Source organism: Candoia aspera, chromosome 4, assembly GCF_035149785.1.
Source record: "Candoia aspera isolate rCanAsp1 chromosome 4, rCanAsp1.hap2, whole genome shotgun sequence".
NCBI lineage: Eukaryota > Metazoa > Chordata > Lepidosauria > Squamata > Boidae > Candoia > Candoia aspera.
Window position 1 is genome coordinate 115,860,361 of NC_086156.1, and position 16,632 is coordinate 115,876,992.

A 16,632-nucleotide genomic window follows, 5' to 3' on the forward strand; every position below is an offset into this window, starting at 1 on the left:
CGCGCCGCCTCCGCCCCCAGCCCGACGCAGCGCGGGGGAGCCTCGCCCGCCCTTTCGGAGGAGCGAATCCGGATCCGCAGTCCCGCCGGGGGGCGGCCCCGGGGCCGGCTCGGCTCCTGCAGGGAGCGGGGCGGCGCCGAGGATGGGGAACCGGGCGCCCGCCGGAGATCTGGCCGCCCGACCCGGCCATCCTTGCTCCGGCCCCGCTGGGCGAGGCTGCAAGTCGGTTCGGGCGACGGGTCGTCGGAAGCAGCGCTCGGGGCTTGGGAACCGTAGGGCAGAGCCTCGCGCGGTGCGAAAGCCGAGGCCGGCGTGGTTTGGGCTGAAAGGGAGCCTGGCTGGGCGCCACGCGCGACTCCCGCTTGTGAGTGATTTGGCGCGGGCGAGGGGAGACCTTGGCTCAAGCGCGCTTGGGTGGCGGAGCCCTCTCGGCTGGACGCCGCCGGCCGTCGGGGTAGGAGCTGCCTTCCGCGGTGGGTGCGCGCCGGAGGGTGGCGAACTACCCGCCCGGGCAGCCTCGGTCAGCGTGGCCAATGAGGAGGGATGCCGGGAGATGTAGTTCAGAAGATCCGGAGAGCCACATCCAATGGTATCAGACGCGGAAATTTAAATCCCCGTTTGGCCCTGACTCGCTGGCTCAGTGTTAAGGTGCACGGACTTCAACTCCCAGAATTCCCCAGCCAGCCTTGCTGGCTGGAGAACTCTGGGAGTTGAAGTCCACACATCTTAAAGTTGCCAGGGTTGAGAAACACTGCACTGGCTTAGACACACACACGCTCTCTCTCTCTCCCCCCCCCCCCAAGTGGGTTAACAAAATGCCAAGGCACCAAGCTCCCACAAGATGCTGAATCTCAAACTCCCCTCCAGGTCTTAGACCAGTGTTTCTCAAGCTCAGCCGCTTTAAGACCTGTGGACTTCATGCTGGCTGGGGAATTCTGGGAGTTGAAGTCCCCCTGTCTTAAAGCAGCTGACGTTGAGAACCATTTGCTAGGCAACAGCCTCTACTGTCCCGAAGACAGGTATGGTACCACATGAGGCTCCTGGGAAAAAGACGGCATGCAAAAAATTTTGCATAACTCAACATGCATTTTGAAAAAAGGATGGAACAGCCACCTTTTAAATGAAAAGGCGGGTAATTGTCTGAGTACTTGAGTCTGGCACATTTTTCTCAAGTGATGCAGTGCAACGCTGTCTGCCTGTCTGCTTAGTGCTACATCCCATTCACTCCATGAGACAACTGCAATCAAGCCATCTAAGGTTTGATGGCTGGTGAAATGATTCTGGGTGATCTTTCTCATGTTATATTCAAAGAGGGGCACAAACAATAGGCTTGAATTGGGGCGTTCTAAGCTAGCATTGGCAATATTGTTTGGGAAGTTATTTTTTTAACAAAATGTTACCAATCCAAGTTAATAAAATTAATAAATACATTTTGGGAACCTTCCTCCCTCTGATGTTTTGGACTTCCTTTTTCCAATTACTGTATGGTAGCAAAATCTAACTTTCTGCTTGGACTTGATAGACACAATACGCTAAACCACATGAAAACAGGCAAACACAACAATCATAACCATCTGTTTGGGTGTTCAGACTTATGATGGTGCTGAAAAAAAATTGTGATGAGTCCTCACATGACTGTTGTAGCATTTGCCCCAGTCACATGATCGCTATTTGGGCACTTGGCAACCGGTTCATATTTATGACTGTCACATTTATGACTGTCACAGTGTCCCATGATTGCCATTTTCAACCTTCCCAGCCAGCTTCTGGCAAGCGAAATCAATGGGGAACTATGTGATTTGCCAATGACCCTGTGGTTCGCTTAATGACGTGATCTGCTTAATGACCACTGCAAAAAGGTCATAAAATCAGGTCAGATTCGCTTAATGACCACTTCGCTTAGCAACCAGAATTCTGGTCCCAGTTGTGGTTGTTAAGCGAGGACTACCTGTATATAGAGGTTTGTAAAACATCCTTTTCATTTTGCAGTTGGAAAACTGAACTTCTTTTTGAATGATCAGAAGCTGTAGTAGATAAAGGGGCATTTTCCATCCCAGGCCCCAGGCCCAACCCTAACCCTAAAGCAGCCCCTTATTTTTGTGAGCCACCAAAAACCAGAATTCTGTATGCCTATGTGATTGAATTATGTCATTTAGAGATAGTTCCTGGTTTTAACAAAGAGCTATGCAATTATTTTGATTACTTGTAAAATCTGCACACTTTTTTTTTTTTTTTTTAAAGCCTCAATATTCCAATCATTAAAAATAAAGCCAAAAGCTTTACAAGAACAGTGCTGAGAGGACATCCGGATAGAGAAGGAAGGAACGCACCAGAACTTTAAAATGTTACCTTTTAACACACAGCCTTTTTTCCACCTATTTTATTATCATCAAACCTAGAGAGATTGTGGCAAATATTTCCTGAGAAAGATACTTCGGCCCCGTTTACTTCCTTGGTGAGGAAGGGCCGGGGGGTGGTGGTGGATAAATGCGACACTGGGCTGGTTATTCTCCAAAATGAGGATGACTTTCACGGGGAGGGAAGGAACAGACGTTGCTGGACAAGCCGATCAAGCTGAATAGCTTTCGAAATTTGTTCCAAGTTGTGTCTCCCTTATGGAGAAGCTGGTCTGGAGTCTGCTACTCCTGCAGTTTCGAAAAGACCCCCTCATGCTTGTGGCGAAAGTCTTTCTGGAGTTTTATCTTCTAATTACTTCGCCGCCCGGCTCACAGACTTTAATCTTGTTTCTCCTTCCAGCCTTTGACGCAACAGCTTTTATTGCAGACTACTGGGGGGCCGGGGAGGGGAGCCCCAATTTCCCAGCACTTTTCTTCTTCCTCCTTTCCTGTTAAGGCTCTGGGGGTGGCTGGGGAGAGCTGGGCCCCTCATTTCTGCCGGGGGGGGTGCATATAGAAGCAGTGAAGGCCCCCCGGCCCCACCCAGTCAGTTCACGTACCCGGGCTACGGGGTCCCCCTCCCATCCTGGATACGGAGTCCGTGCTGAAGGTGCTGCGACGGAGGCCCCGAGGGTGAGAGGGCAAAGGTCAGGGGCGTTCTTTGGCTAGAAAAGTCAAAGATTGCAGGCTATAACAAAGGAGGCAAAAATTAGGTGCTTGCATGGAAGTTCGAGGTGCGGAAGGACTTGAAGCAGAGAGCAGAGCTCAAGGATGGTTGCTTTTGGGCACGGGCATTGGCTGCCGATGACCCCAGAGCAGGTCTGGTCTTGACCGATGTAGGAACCGAGCTCAAGCTGAACTTTTGTTCCAACCTCAGGACAGGCGCTGGCCAGGATGCACCCCGCCAACGTCCTCGGGCACCCTGTGCAGAAAGAGGTCCGCCTCCTGACAGGGCGGAGTCGTGGCTGTCCCCGACTCCTGGATCAGGAGGGTGCCAGGGCGCCCAGCAAGGTGGTGAAGGCCAGGGCTTGGCGGGACAGCTCGGCCACGCAGCCCTGCATCTCCTGGGCAGCGGGAAGTGAAGGGTAACGCAGGGCAGCGCTCTTGACCGAGAGGACGGCTTCCTTCAGGGCTTGGCACAGGGCGCTGCTGGCAGCCCCCACCCTCGCCCGCACTGCCGCCGAGGATGCCAGGCGGGAGACCGTGTCGCCCACGAAGACCAGCTTGTGCGCCGTGACAATGACAAATTTGCCGTGGGGCACAAAGACGCGGGGCGGCTGGTGGGCACCGGCGCTGGCCAGAAGGGCCTCGATGGCAGAGAGGAGGGTGCAGTAATGTGTCTGGCACTGCCCCGTGTAGAACTGCAAAAGCTGGCTGTCCTCCGGGGATGGTGGCACCTGCTGAGCAGAGGGGGGACATCAAAGAGGACCTTAGGAACTTGTTGCCACTGGTGATTTTCAAAGCTATGTTTCCTGCCACTCACTGCCCTCCAGCAGTTGAATGCTCCCACGGAGCTAAGTGGGTTTTATCAAAAATATTTCAATGCGGTGGTATCCACAGTGTGTGGTCAAAAAAGTCAAGATGGCAGCTGCGACGGTGTGATCAAAGCTCGGCAGTTTTTTAATGTGCATCAAAAACACAGGCTCAGCTTTGATTGCATCCCTGCAGCCACCATCTTGACTTTTTTGACCACTTCCTGCAGGCACCCGTTTCAACAATTTGTTGGGGTCAAATACACAATAATTAGGATAAATCAGCCCAAATCCCCCTTCCCTTGTGACCATCATTTGTGGGCAGCAAACTTAAATGGTATCTTAAACTATTTCCAGGGGAAGTATGCTAAACACCAAGACCAGGAGGAAGGGGCGGCTGCGGGATGGATGTGAGTTTGATTGGGTTTTATCAAAGAGCTTTATTGTTTTAAATGATCATTTTACTTTATTCTATTTTTGTTTTGCTCCCTACCCAGAGTTCTTTTTGGTAGGTGGGCAGCTATATAAATTTGCTCAATAAATACATATATACAGACACCAAAGACTGATCTTGAAAAAATAAGAAGGGTGGAGCTGGTTAATCGCTGAATGGGAGACCACCAGGAAATCACAAAGCTGTAACGTAGACTGAGAATTTAAAAAAACCATATTCATATGGCAAAAGTCATGGGCGTGTCTGTTTAATCACCCGGCGGCAAATTTGCCTCAAAGGACAGTTGACTTTACTCAACCTTTCCAGAATAGTTTCAGGACTGGAAGTCTTATTTTTGGAGCATTTATGGGACTTTTTTTTTCTACCCTGTTTCCTTAAGACAGAACTTGTGCATTTCAAAGGAAAAAGCATTCCCTGCAGATAAAAGCATTTATCTGTAGGGGAGAAACCAAAGGCTGGCTCCTGTTTTTGCAAGGATGGCTTTGAACAAATGGCTCAGTTTCTGCTTTTTACACCGCTCTGACAAAAAGGAGGGATCCACTCACAGAGATCATAAACTCGGGGAGGACATAGTGAGAGCCATGGATTACAAAGATAAAGAAGAGGTACCATTTCTTCGGTCTGAGTTGGGTCTCCTGGGAGTGGGAGCGTGGGGCTCGCTTCGGGTGTTGTTGCCTTTGGCTGGATTTTATCGGCCCCCTAAGAAAAGGAAAGAAAAAAGAAGAGACAAGAAGAAAAATAGAAAAGAAGAAAGAAGAAAAAAAGAAAAGAGAAGAGAAGAAAAAAGAGAAGAGAAATAGAAAAGAAAAAAGAGAAGAAAAAAGAAGAGAAGAAATGAAAGAAAAGAAAAAAAAGAAACGAGAGAAGAGAGAAGAGAAGAAAAAAGAAAAGGAAAGAAAAAAAAGAAAACTGCATTTATTTGGTGAGTTTCATACAGGATAAATGAGACAGAAAACCAAATGCCTGAACACAATGAAGAAGGAAGCTATCTTGAAAAACTCAAGCAATGAACAAACAAGATTAATACAGATCAGCGCAGGGGAATTCTACGCTACACTTTGGATTCGGAACACACAGAGGTGCCCATTCCCATTTATCTCCAATTCTTTCACCAAGCTCATCTTTTCCTGCAGTGCTGCTAAATTAAGCTAATCCCAACTGAGAGGCGGAATCCCATTCCAAGGAGCTGCATCTCCAATGTTTCTCCTTGCCCTCCAAAGCACCTATTTTAAATTGCAATCCAAAAGCCACTCACTAGGATCTGTATTATTTCTGTGTATGTACACAGGGGATTGTTTCTATCGGTTAGGATATGAGATTTGAAATGACCCCCTCAGGCCACAAGGTTCCTTACCCCTTATTTGAGTTTTTGGTATGCAGCTCTTCTGCCCTGCAAATACCTTTGCTAGCTAGAACAAGCAAAACTGATCCCTGGGCTGCTTTGTGTTTTAATTGCAAAAGTTTGCTGTTTCCACCCTCTTCTCTCCTCCGCCAATAGACTGCTGGGATGCTGTCTTCCCGTAAAATGCAGTATTTGAATAACCAAAGCTATGGCTTGGTGCAATAGTCCAGCTCAGTTCACGCAACACACTAAAGTACAAACTCATTCAAAGAACATGCAGCCATTGTTTCAAGGAATGTACTCTTTACATTTAAAGTGATTCTTACAGATCGGTGCTGGGCTTCAGTCAAAGCTCTTTTCCCAAATCACGTTTCAAGTCCTGCTCAAGTGAGTTTTGCCCACTAGCCATTTTGCAACGTATAATATTGATATCATTTTTGGTTAACATTCACCTTTCTTTTGAGGATTAAAGAATGGAAATATTTTTAGGCTCAGAGCGTGTTTACAAGAATGAAAAGTTAACCTGATTTCATAATAAAATCAAACATGCTTGAAAGTCTGTTCACCTTTCGAATTTATACGAGGCACAGAGTAACAGCTTCAACGCCAGATTTAAGTGAGGATCTCATCCTTAATTACAATTTCATTTTTTTAAAAGCACATGGGTCTAGAGACAAAGAAGAGAATTGGGAAGGAGTCTGTAATGTTTGAGGAGTCAAGGGCTGCAATTTATCCAAGGTTACATGCGTGGGAGGTCAAAAAAGTCAAGATGGCGACAAGAAATGGTGAGACTGAAGCCCTGCCCCTTTTGGTGTGTTGCATGCAAAGGGGGCGGGGTTTCAGTCTCACCATTCTTTTGTCCCCACCTATAAAGGGCTGCCCCCCCATCTTCCTGAAATAATCGGAAAGAGAACTGGGTAAGCTTAATTTGGGGGGGGGGAATCACACCTGGACTGCTGAAATCCAGCTGTTCCGCAGCTGAATTTCAGCAGTGAGATTTTGGCTTGTGGGGAGGCACTTGTAGTAGGCTGCAGCCCGTGGGTCGCCTGCTCCAACACAGAAAAGCCAAAGGGCTGGGCATCCGTTCAGAATAAAAGCAAAGTGGCATCTGGATCGTGTCCCAGTGTCAACAGCTGGATCGAGACTTGCCCCGTGCTGGGGCTGCCCTTACCTTCAGATGAACATAATCGTACTCGTCGGCCAGACGGATCCCCTCGTATTCGTTCTGGACATCATCCCTGCCTTGGTCCAGCGGCTCTCCTGCCCCGAGACCCCCCAGTCGGGGCGGAGGGGGAGGCAGTGGGCGGTCCTGGATGCTGCCTTTCCGGACGATGCTGGGCGACGGAGGGGGCAGCTCCCCCGAGAGACGTTCCTCGCTAGGAAGAGCGGGCAGCGGTCGACGGGACAGGCTCTCTGCGGAAGGCAGCCGGGGGCGGGTGGGGGGCCCTGGGTCCCTCAGGCTGAGGCCTTGGAGGGCCCCCTCCAGGGGCGGGGTGCTGGGTGTCAGCAGAGGAACATCATAAATGCCTCCGTCCTCCTCTTCCTCCTCCCTTCCTTCTGCCCGGACATCCTCGGGAGACTCGTACAAGTTAAGCAAGGCAGAAGCACGGCGTAAATTGGATGGGATGGCATAGATCAGTGGCCCTTCGCGGCTCCCTTCCTCCTCCTCTTGTACCAGGGGCTTCTTGAAGGCAAGCGGCACGTCATAGGCCTCGTCCAAATTCGGGGGGGCTGTGGGCTGGGGGGCCACCCGGGCCACTTTCTTGGCACGCGGGGCAGGCGAATCGTAAGTGTCTGAGTGCGCATCTCGGAGCAAGGACGAGGGCACATCGTAAACCTGCGAGTGGAAAAAAGGATAGAGTCCCAAAAGTAAGTGCATTTGGGGTCAGATATCATGCCATAAGAGGGCTGGCCTGGTTTGGGGCCCGCATGCTGGGTGAATCCAGTTGCAGGTAGTCCTCGACTTACAACCACAATTGGGACTGGAACTTCTGTTGCTAAGCAAGGCTGTTGTTAAGTGAGTCACGCCTGATTTTACAACCTTTTTTGCTCATGGCCGTTAAGCAAATCACCGTGGTGATTAAGCAAATCCGGCTTCCCCATTGACTTTGCTTGTCGGAAGCTGGCTGGGAAGACTGCAAATGGCAATCATGTGACTCTGGAATGCTGCAACTGTTTAAGTGTGAGCCGGTTGCCAAGCTCCTGAATTTTGACCACAAGGACGCTGCGATGGTTGTAAGCGTGAGGACCAGTCGTAAGTTACTTTTCCCAGCACTGTCGTAACTTTGAATGGTCACTAAACGAATGGTCGTAAGTCAAGGACTACCTGTATTGCATTATGTGAAACACAGTTTACAGCTCAGCACGTTTGAACCATACAGCATGGCTTGATAAGCAGTTTGAGTGCTTAGCATAGAGATAAACACAGCCACTGTGGTCTGTAAAATACAGTTTATGACTTAGCATGACAAGTGATCCCTGCCACAGTGGTTTATTCCATATACCATGGTTAAAACGAACCATAGCTTACATTATGTGTGAATCTGCTCATTTTGATTAAGATAGTGCAGTGTTTCTCAAACTTGGTCACTTTAAAGTGTGTAGACTTCAACATGCAGAATTCTCCAGCCAGCCATGCTGGCTGGGGAATTCTGGGAGTTGAAGTCCACACATTTTAAAGTGGCCAAGTTTGAGAAACACTGAGGCAGTGGATGAAGACGTTAATCTATACATTCAGCTAAATCAGCATTCTCCATTCTCATGTTCTTAACCAGAACCACAAGTATAAGCCCCCATATTTTGGTCCTTCCCCATTCCATCTTCTTCCCCCCAAAAGATCAGGAATAAGGATCTAAGCCTCATCTTCTACCCAATGTTCTTGATTTCTACCTATAGGACTTCTAATGAAACATTTCGGTGGAAACATCCAAGCATTTATTGGTCCCTGCAAGATCCACCACACCGGCTCTGACTGATGGCCATCAGGCTCTGTTTGAAGAGTGGCTTGTTCAAGACTTGGCTTCTCCCTAATCTTGGCAGCCAGATGCCTCTCTTGCACTGACCGATGTCCCTGGCTTCAAGGACCTCTTCCGAAGTATTGTTCAAAGGGCACCAAAGAAGACCCAGGTCCCGGGGAGGGATGCTCTAGCTTTACATTTTAAACCTGACCAGCTGCTACCTCCAGATTCTCACCCGTCATTCCCAGCCGAGTGTTCGTCCATCTAAGGCAATCCCTGCCTTGGTGGGGGAAGGAAGAAGGCCCCTTTGCATGCAGCTGTCTCTTTATAAAGGCTCAGATACAATTACTCAGGCAGCAGGACAGGCGTAGCATCTAATCCAACAGGCGCGCCCGGTTGTCCCCCCTGGAGGCTTTGCCACCAGCCAACAGTCACACTGGCCCATTGCAACTTGCACAGAGATCAAATGTGCTCCCAACCCAGCTTGGAATACCAAAAGGGTTGTGTCCAGAAACAGACAACGCTGTTTTGGCAAGGAAGGAGAGAGAGCGCTCCCAGGCCAGATTTTAATAGAAACCAGCTGGACAGTGGGCAGGAGGCAAAAAAAAATAATAATTATGACTCCTGCCGTGCCATCTGAGTTGAGGATAATTTACAAACACAACAGGTCCCTGCCCTGAGGATTTTATTAGGAAAGAGGACAGATCCAAGAGAGATAATCTGGAAGAGGAAAGTAATGAAGGTGACAGACAGACAGACAGACGATAGACGCATGCTGGTTTTACGTCTCTGGAAGTAAGAAAAAGCGTTGGACCTTTTCCTAAATGAAAACGCAACTTTTGGTGTTTATAAATCTTGGACCAATTTGCATAAGGCAACAGAGAGGGAGTGAAATCTGGGATTAAACCCATCCTCAGCTCTGCAGGTAACCCCAGGCTGGTCACCTCTTCTTGACCCAATCATTGAATTGCAAGAATTAGCGGAAGTGGCAAGACGTTGGGTGTGACTTCCCAGAGTTCTTCAACCTGGTGCCTTCCAGATATCTTGGGTCCCAGAATTCTCCTTGGGGTCTAGGAAAGCTGAAAATTGCAGTCCCAGCATATCTAGAAAGGCCAAGGTTGGAGGAGGCTGTAACCAGCTATGGCCGTCCATGAAAACATAGTCACGGCCATCGTCTCATTTGGCTTCTCCTCTCAAAGCACCTCTGTGGTATCTTCTTCTCTTCTGGTACCCCGAGGCACCCTGTAGATCCCCTCTGGGGGCAGCGGGCAGGGCCGTGCAGGTGGTGGTACCTCATACACCTGGGGTGGAAGAAAAGGACAAGGAAAAATCAGACTTGGAGGTCAGGATTCCAAGGGAGGACAGCAGGTCCCTGGGGCACCAATCCACACCTGAGTTGAGTTCACCCAACGTGCTAGACTGGGCTAAAAGGGATGGATAGATTCTGGTTTGGTGTTCTGGGAGGAACCAGCCTTCATCTTGGGTTGGCTGGACTGGACCGCAAAAGCAAGGAAGTTTTGGGTAAATAGCTGAGAGGGTTTAGAAGAACAAGGGCTTCCTCCTCAACATTGTTCCTCTAGGCATCGTTCTCCAGCCAGGGGGCTTGTAGGTATGGTGGAGTACAAATCCCATCACCCATGCACAGCCCAAATGGAGGGGCATCTCAATGCTTCTGGAGCATGGCAGGCTGCTAAATGCGGCTCTGGTGGAAGAGGAGAAGGGGTCTCGGGATATTAGGAAGCGAGGCGACAATGTGGAGAGAAAGGAGGAGGAGGAACTCCCGGCACCCCCCTCACCTCCTGTTCTTCTTTCCTCTGATCTCTTCTTCTCCACTCATCCGTGGACCCATCAGAGATCCTTCCGACCAGAAGACCCTCCTTCTTCGGCACCTGGTAGACATCGGCTGGGGTGTGATTCGGGTGAGTGGCCGGCCCGGGGGACCCCGACTCGGGGAGGACCCTGACCCTGTTGGCGGGCACGATGCCTTGCTGGCCATGCAGCGAACACAAGTGCCAACCTTCCAGGCCTGTCCCTTCAGGCTGGAGGAGGACCATCAGGTCTCCCTTGTGGAACGAGAGTTCGTCTGGACACTCGGCTATGTTATCGTACAGAGCGCGGCACAGCTGGGCCTGCGGGGCGGAGAACAAGGCAGACGCTCAGGACTCAAGTCACACAATTCCAAAGCTCGAGTGCTTTGCTTTAAGCCAGTGTTTCTCAACCTCGGCCACTTTAAGATGTGTGGACTTCAACTCCCAGAATTCCCCAGCCAGCTTGGCTGGCTGGGGAATTCTAGGAGTTGAAGTCCACACGTCTTAAAGCCACCGAGGTTGAGAAACACTGCTTTAAGCTGTGCTCTCCAGACTACAGTATGATGCCCTGAATTCCCAGATGACAATTCCCAGAATTCCCAGACTATGAATCCCAGAATTCCCAGCCAGCATGGCTGGTTAGGTTACCCATGACCAAGATGCTGAGATGACCTTTCTGCAATACGAGTTGCAAACAACAACCTGTAAGTTTTAATGTTTGTCTGAACAAGCATTTCCCCTTCTATTGAATGGAGTACAGGTAACCCTTGGTTAGCGACTGCCTCATTTAGCGACCAGTTGCAGTTACGATGGTGATGAGAAAGTAACTTTGCAACCAATCCTCGCATTTATGACCTTCAGTCTGTAATGCAAAGGAAAGCTAAAGGATGATTATAAAATCAACTTTTGCTTAGTGACCATTTCACTTAATGACCAACTTGTCCTAATTGTGGTCACTAAATGAGGACTACCTGCTCTAGGCTTCCCAATGTGCTAGATCTCTACTTGTGGGGACATTTAAAGTTATATATGAATTTTTTACAACTACAGCTCCCATCATGCCCAGCTATCATGATCAGGAGCCTACAGAGCAGCTTTTCCCAACTGTATCCTGTAGATGTGTTGGGCAGCAACCCCATCATCATGTTCTCTGAAGAACCTAGAAGCTGTTGGCTGAAACAGCTTTGGGGACATCTGATTGAGAAAGGCTGGAGCAGGAGGAAGAAGGACTGCAAGTTTGGCCTCCCCACACATAGAAAACTAGTGCATCAGGGAGAATGTTAGCACTTCATAGGCAGGGAGTTTTGAACGGGACTCATTCCAGCCATCTTCCCTTCCCTGGTGTTCTGAAAGGGTGCGGTCCACTAAGCTGGACTGTGGGCTTTCTTAAGGCTGCACCGGTAAGCCCCATTTTTAAATGCAAGCTCTTCCATGCCTGGATTCCCCTGAAAAATACTAGGGAGGAGGTCAAAAGACTTCTTGCTGGGAACTCTGCCCAAGAACTGGGAACAGGATGAACCGGGGAGGCAAGCTTCGGCATTGCTCAGCGTCCCCATTTTCTAAGCAACCGCCAAGATTTGCAACCGAAGCTTGCGGCCTTTCACCAAAGGCCCAGTTTCTAACCATTCCCCAGACTGACCTGCAATAGTTTTTACACGTCCTGCTGGACATAAAACCCCAAGGAAAGTCTTGTCATTTCCAAAAGGAACAGGTTGGACTCAGACAGAATTCGCTGATCCTGCTAAGCCTGGGTTTCTCTTTCTGGATTCACACAACAGACTCAACCAGGGCAGTGCAACTTTAGTGCAGCGAAGAAGCTTCTCTCCCATGGAAGCCATAAGTGAATGGCTGCATTTGGGACAAAAAGAGCAGAAAACTTGGCCTGCCCACTTGGAGGGCCTTGGGGTGGGGCTTGCCTGATGGGTGATATGAGTTGCCGGGAGTTCGTGGGGCACCCATGCTCACTCCCTGAACCATGATTCACACTCCACAATACCAATTCTCAACAGAACAAACCATGTTAGTTTACTGCAGTCTACGAATCAGCCTTAGGGCAAAATTATTCCCCAAACACTTTAATTCTACTGAGTTAAAGAGGATACAGGAAGTCCTTGTTTAATGACCACAACTGGGACTGGAATTTCAGTTGCCAAGTGAAGCTGTCATTAAGCAAATCTGACCCGATTTTAGGGTTTTTTTGTGGCAGTCAATAAGCGAATCACGGTTGTTAAGCAAGCCACATGGTCATTAAGTGAATCACATGGTTCCCCATTGATTTTGCTTGCCAGAAGCTGGCCGGGAAGGTCGAAAATGGTGATCATGTGCACCTGCAATGGTCATAAACATGAACTGGTTGCCCAAATCATGATCATGTGACTGCAGGGATGCTGTGATGGTCGTAAGCATGAGGACCAGTCGCAAGTTGGTTTTTCAGCACCCTCAGTCTGGAACATCACCGAATTAATGGTTGTTAAGCAAGGACTACCTGCACCCCAAGTCTTGTTCACCAATCACACTAAATCCCAAAGTGGCTGAATGCTTTGGACTGAGCAGGACCATTTATGGGTGTCAAAAAAGTCAGGATGGCAGCCATAACCATGCAGTCAAAACCCTGCTTTTTTTACCTTTGTCTGATACCCTGTTATAAGCAAAATTATGGTCTTTTTTTTAAACCTTTCAATTAAAATTGAGCAAGATATGCGGAGGGCAAACAACCCAATCCAAAGTTAGATTTGACCATAAACCCTTCCCTATTTTTCCCAGCCTTTGCTTAGCCTTTCCCAACACTTTGCAAATATTAATAATCAGGTTAAAATACAATATACATCTTGAGCCATAACAGGCAAAGTTCTTTTTGATGGGGGGAAAATACTGTTGACGGTAATTGGCCGGTAATTTGGCCGTCAAGGAGAAAGCACAACCACCCATTTGGGTGTTGACAAATAAAGCTTTGCCAGAGATGACCTCATTTTGGGGAGTTTGGTTCACAGCCCTTGACCAGAAAACTCAGAGTTGATACATCTCAGCAGGCCAAAGGTTTTCACTATTTATGGGAAGCATTTCATCATAAATGGAAAATCTAATCTAACTTCGGGCCCCAAAGAAGCCACAATGTTTTTCAGACTGGAGAGGAGAGCCAGCTGTAACTGGGTCAAGAGATTCCTTCCCCATAAGCCATCCATTTCCCTTTAATTAGCCGTGACACCAAAGGGGTCGCCATCTGTGGACTCCCAGAAGGCCAGGTTGACTAATCTGCTTGTGGGAGAAGGCAGCGTTACGCTCACGCAGGGCCAGGGCGTGTTGGACAGTGGGATCCTCAACGTTCAGAAAGAGGCCCTTTGCCCCATTAGGATGGACATAGCTGCTAAATTTCACCTCCAGCAAAACAACTCAGGTATAACAATAGCTGCAAAGCATGTCCTGATTTGGGAGGAAAATTAAAGACATTTCAATTAGCAGAAGTATTCAGGAGAACACTGCATTTCTCTCCCCCCCATACCTTTTCCTGCACCCCTCTTAATGCAGGAGCCAATACATCAAAAGTATTCACCACCACCTTATCAGTATCCAGATAAAAATAACCCAATAACCTTGGAATGCAAATCTTTTCTCTAAGGTCAAAAGAGTTCTCAATTCCTATTTTACTACAGGACTGTGGTCATGGCAGCTAGCCTTCCCCTTCCCTTTCTTCTCTTTCCCCTTCCCTTCCTTCCCCTTCCCCTTCCCTTTCTTCTCTTTCCCCTTCCTTCCTTTTCCCCTTCCCTTTCCCTTCCTTCCCCTTCCCTTTCCCTTCCTTCCCCTTCCCCTTCTTCTCTTTCCCCTTCCCTTCCTTCCTTTTCCCCTTCCCTTTCCCTTCCTTCCCCTTCCCTTCCTTCCCCTTCCCTTCCTTCCCCTTCCCCTTCCCCTTCCCTTTCTTCTCTTTCCCCTTCCCTTCCTTCCCCTTCCCCTTCCCTTTCCCTTCCTTCCCCTTCCCTTTCTTCTCTTTCCCCTTCCCTTCCTTCCTTTTCCCCTTCCCTTTCCCTTCCTTCCCCTTCCCCTTCCCTTTCTTCTCTTTCCCCTTCCCTTCCTTCCTTTTCCCCTTCCCTTTCCCTTCCTTCCCCTTCCCTTCCTTCCCCTTCCCCTTCCCTTTCTTCTCTTTCCCCTTCCCTTCCTTCCTTTTCCCCTTCCCTTTCCCTTCCTTCCCTTTCCCTTCCTTCCCCTTCCCTTCCTTCCTTTTCCCCTTCCCTTTCCCTTCCTTCCCCTTCCCTTCCTTCCCCTTCCCCTTCCCTTTCTTCTCTTTCCCCTTCCCTTCCTTCCCCTTCCCCTTCCCCTTCCCCTTCCCCTTCCCTTTCTTCTCTTTCCCCTTCCCTTCCTTCCCCTTCCCCTTCCCTTTCCCTTCCTTCCCCTTCCCCTTCCCTTTCTTCTCTTTCCCCTTCCCTTCCTTCCTTTTCCCCTTCCCTTTCCCTTCCTTCCCCTTCCCTTCCTTCCCCTTCCCCTTCCCTTCCCTACTTACACTTACAGACATGTTTGGCCTCCAACATCAACAAAGGAGCAAAAAGTCCTGAGCAGCCCCAAAACGACACCTTAATATATTAAGACTCTTGAAAAAACAATCCCAGTCTTTAGAGGCATTCTTGTCCTCAGCTCTGTACGTTGTGCCCGGAGGAAGGAAAAAAAAAATCCTGAGAAATTTAAAATAGATTTGTCTTTATCTTAAACAAGCAAACAAACCATAAACATAAAAGAAGCTATAACTTTCTGAAGTTTTCTTGGACAACGTTGGCAAGGTGGTTCCCAGTGAATATTCCAATGCAAAGTGAAAAAAAAAATAAATCTCCAAATACAGTAAGGGGTTCCTATACTTTGGCTGCAAAGAATGTGGTTCCTCAGAAGTTCGGCCAGCTGCAATTTGCAATTCCCTATTATTATTTCCCCATCAGTTTTTGTGAGGTTTTCCAAATCTCTGGGTCAGCAAAATTAGCCTAGAAAAGTTATCTCAGTAAGTCCAACTGCTTCCAGGCTGAATGGATTGAGGGAAGAACAAGAACACAACAAGTTGGAACAGACATCCACAAAGCGAGCAGAAAGTGGAAAGGCAGCCCAAAGACATTTAGTGTTTCTTTCCAAAGCTGTTTTTTAAAAAGTGGAGAACAGCCACAGATTTTGCAATGTCATGAAATCCAAACAAGAAAAAAAAAGGAGAGAAAGAAATCTAAAGTTTCCTCTTGGCAGTGAAAAGGCCCAGATTAGGAACAGTTCACGGATTCACCTCGGCCAACAAACTTTTCCTTTTAGATCCAAAATAAAAAAGTGTCAATCCAGAAGTCCCTTTAAAAATATCCAGCAGGCAGTTTTTCTTCCTGAGAACAAACAATATTTACCAGAGATATCTTTATATTTTGCAAGTTTTCTCCACTCCTCCAGACTTTGTTAAATACTGAGGTTTGATTCAAACCTTCTCCCAACTCCAAAAGACCCTTGTGTAAATCCAGTCAACGTGCAAGAAAATTCCAGATCGCCAACTAATCTCTGATGTGTTTCAAACAAGCGTTGGCAAAATGAACTCCAGCAACTGGGATGCCCTTCCAAATACACTTAATTCTTCCAGAAAAGCCAGCTCGTTTTTCCCTTCAAGGCTAAAAGGGTGAGGTGAAGTTCCAGACAATTTTGATTCAAAGCAAGGTTGCCTGCTCCCGAAATCCAGTCCTCTGCAAGCGGTGAAAAGATTGCCACATGATCTTGTTTTCTCTCTCCCCAGCCCCAAATCAAGCACAGGCAGGAATGCCGGAGGCCGCGGTGGCACATTGCGAAAATCCCGATAAGCGCGTGTGTTGGCCCAAATATTTATTTCAGATCAGAGGCAGGGCTGCCTTCACAGCAAATTTCCCCAAACTCGCAAAGGTGGCAGAAGAGACCTGTTCCCAGGCCAAAGGCAGCAGCAGCATGGGCACCATCAGACCAGTTGCCGGTCCCCCTCCTCACCTCCTGAGAACGAAGTACAAAGAATTACCACCGCGGGGATCTGTTTCCAGCCTTAACTTAACGCCAGTGGCTTTCCCGAAACCCAGCAGGCTGCTCCGTGCCCCCGCTGGGATCCCACCCGAGGGTCGATTTCTTGCCTGCTGGAGGATGGCTAAAGGGTCTTGCCCTTTCCTCCGCTTTCTGCAGGGGGTACCTCAAGGGCTGTTTCCCGAAGTTGGCATCTGATGCCCAGTTCGGCGGGG

The 16,632-nt window shown here is 48.7% G+C and overlaps 1 protein-coding gene across 3 annotated transcripts; it reads right to left on the reverse strand.

The window, feature by feature from the left end:
• Window positions 1–2,249: 2,249 nt before the first annotated feature.
• On the reverse strand, window positions 2,250–16,418 carry EFS (embryonal Fyn-associated substrate). Of its 3 annotated transcripts, none has more exons than XM_063301568.1 (6): window positions 14,922–16,418; window positions 10,418–10,750; window positions 9,824–9,922; window positions 6,836–7,501; window positions 4,932–5,021; window positions 2,250–3,793 (listed from the first exon to the last, which is right to left on the reverse strand). In XM_063301568.1, the coding sequence occupies exons 1-6, from the start codon at window positions 14,931–14,933 to the stop codon at window positions 3,380–3,382; spliced, it is 1,614 nt and encodes a 537-aa protein (XP_063157638.1). In that variant the 5' UTR covers window positions 14,934–16,418; the 3' UTR covers window positions 2,250–3,379. The 3 variants fall into 3 exon arrangements, with proteins under 3 accessions (XP_063157638.1, XP_063157639.1, XP_063157637.1); XM_063301569.1 differs by having other exon boundaries at window positions 2,253–3,796; window positions 14,928–16,416; XM_063301567.1 differs by having other exon boundaries at window positions 2,253–3,796; window positions 14,922–16,416.
• Window positions 16,419–16,632: the final 214 nt, after the last annotated feature.

Excerpts from the sequence above, each read along its gene's own strand:
- EFS (XM_063301567.1), bottom strand. Across the intron at positions 9,923-10,417 it reads AGAGGAAAGAAGAACAGGAG|GTGTATGAGGTACCACCACC; the intron begins GTGAGGGGGGTG and ends CTTCCACCCCAG. Across the intron at positions 5,022-6,835 it reads ACGATTATGTTCATCTGAAG|GGGGCCGATAAAATCCAGCC; the intron begins GTAAGGGCAGCC and ends TCCTTTTCTTAG.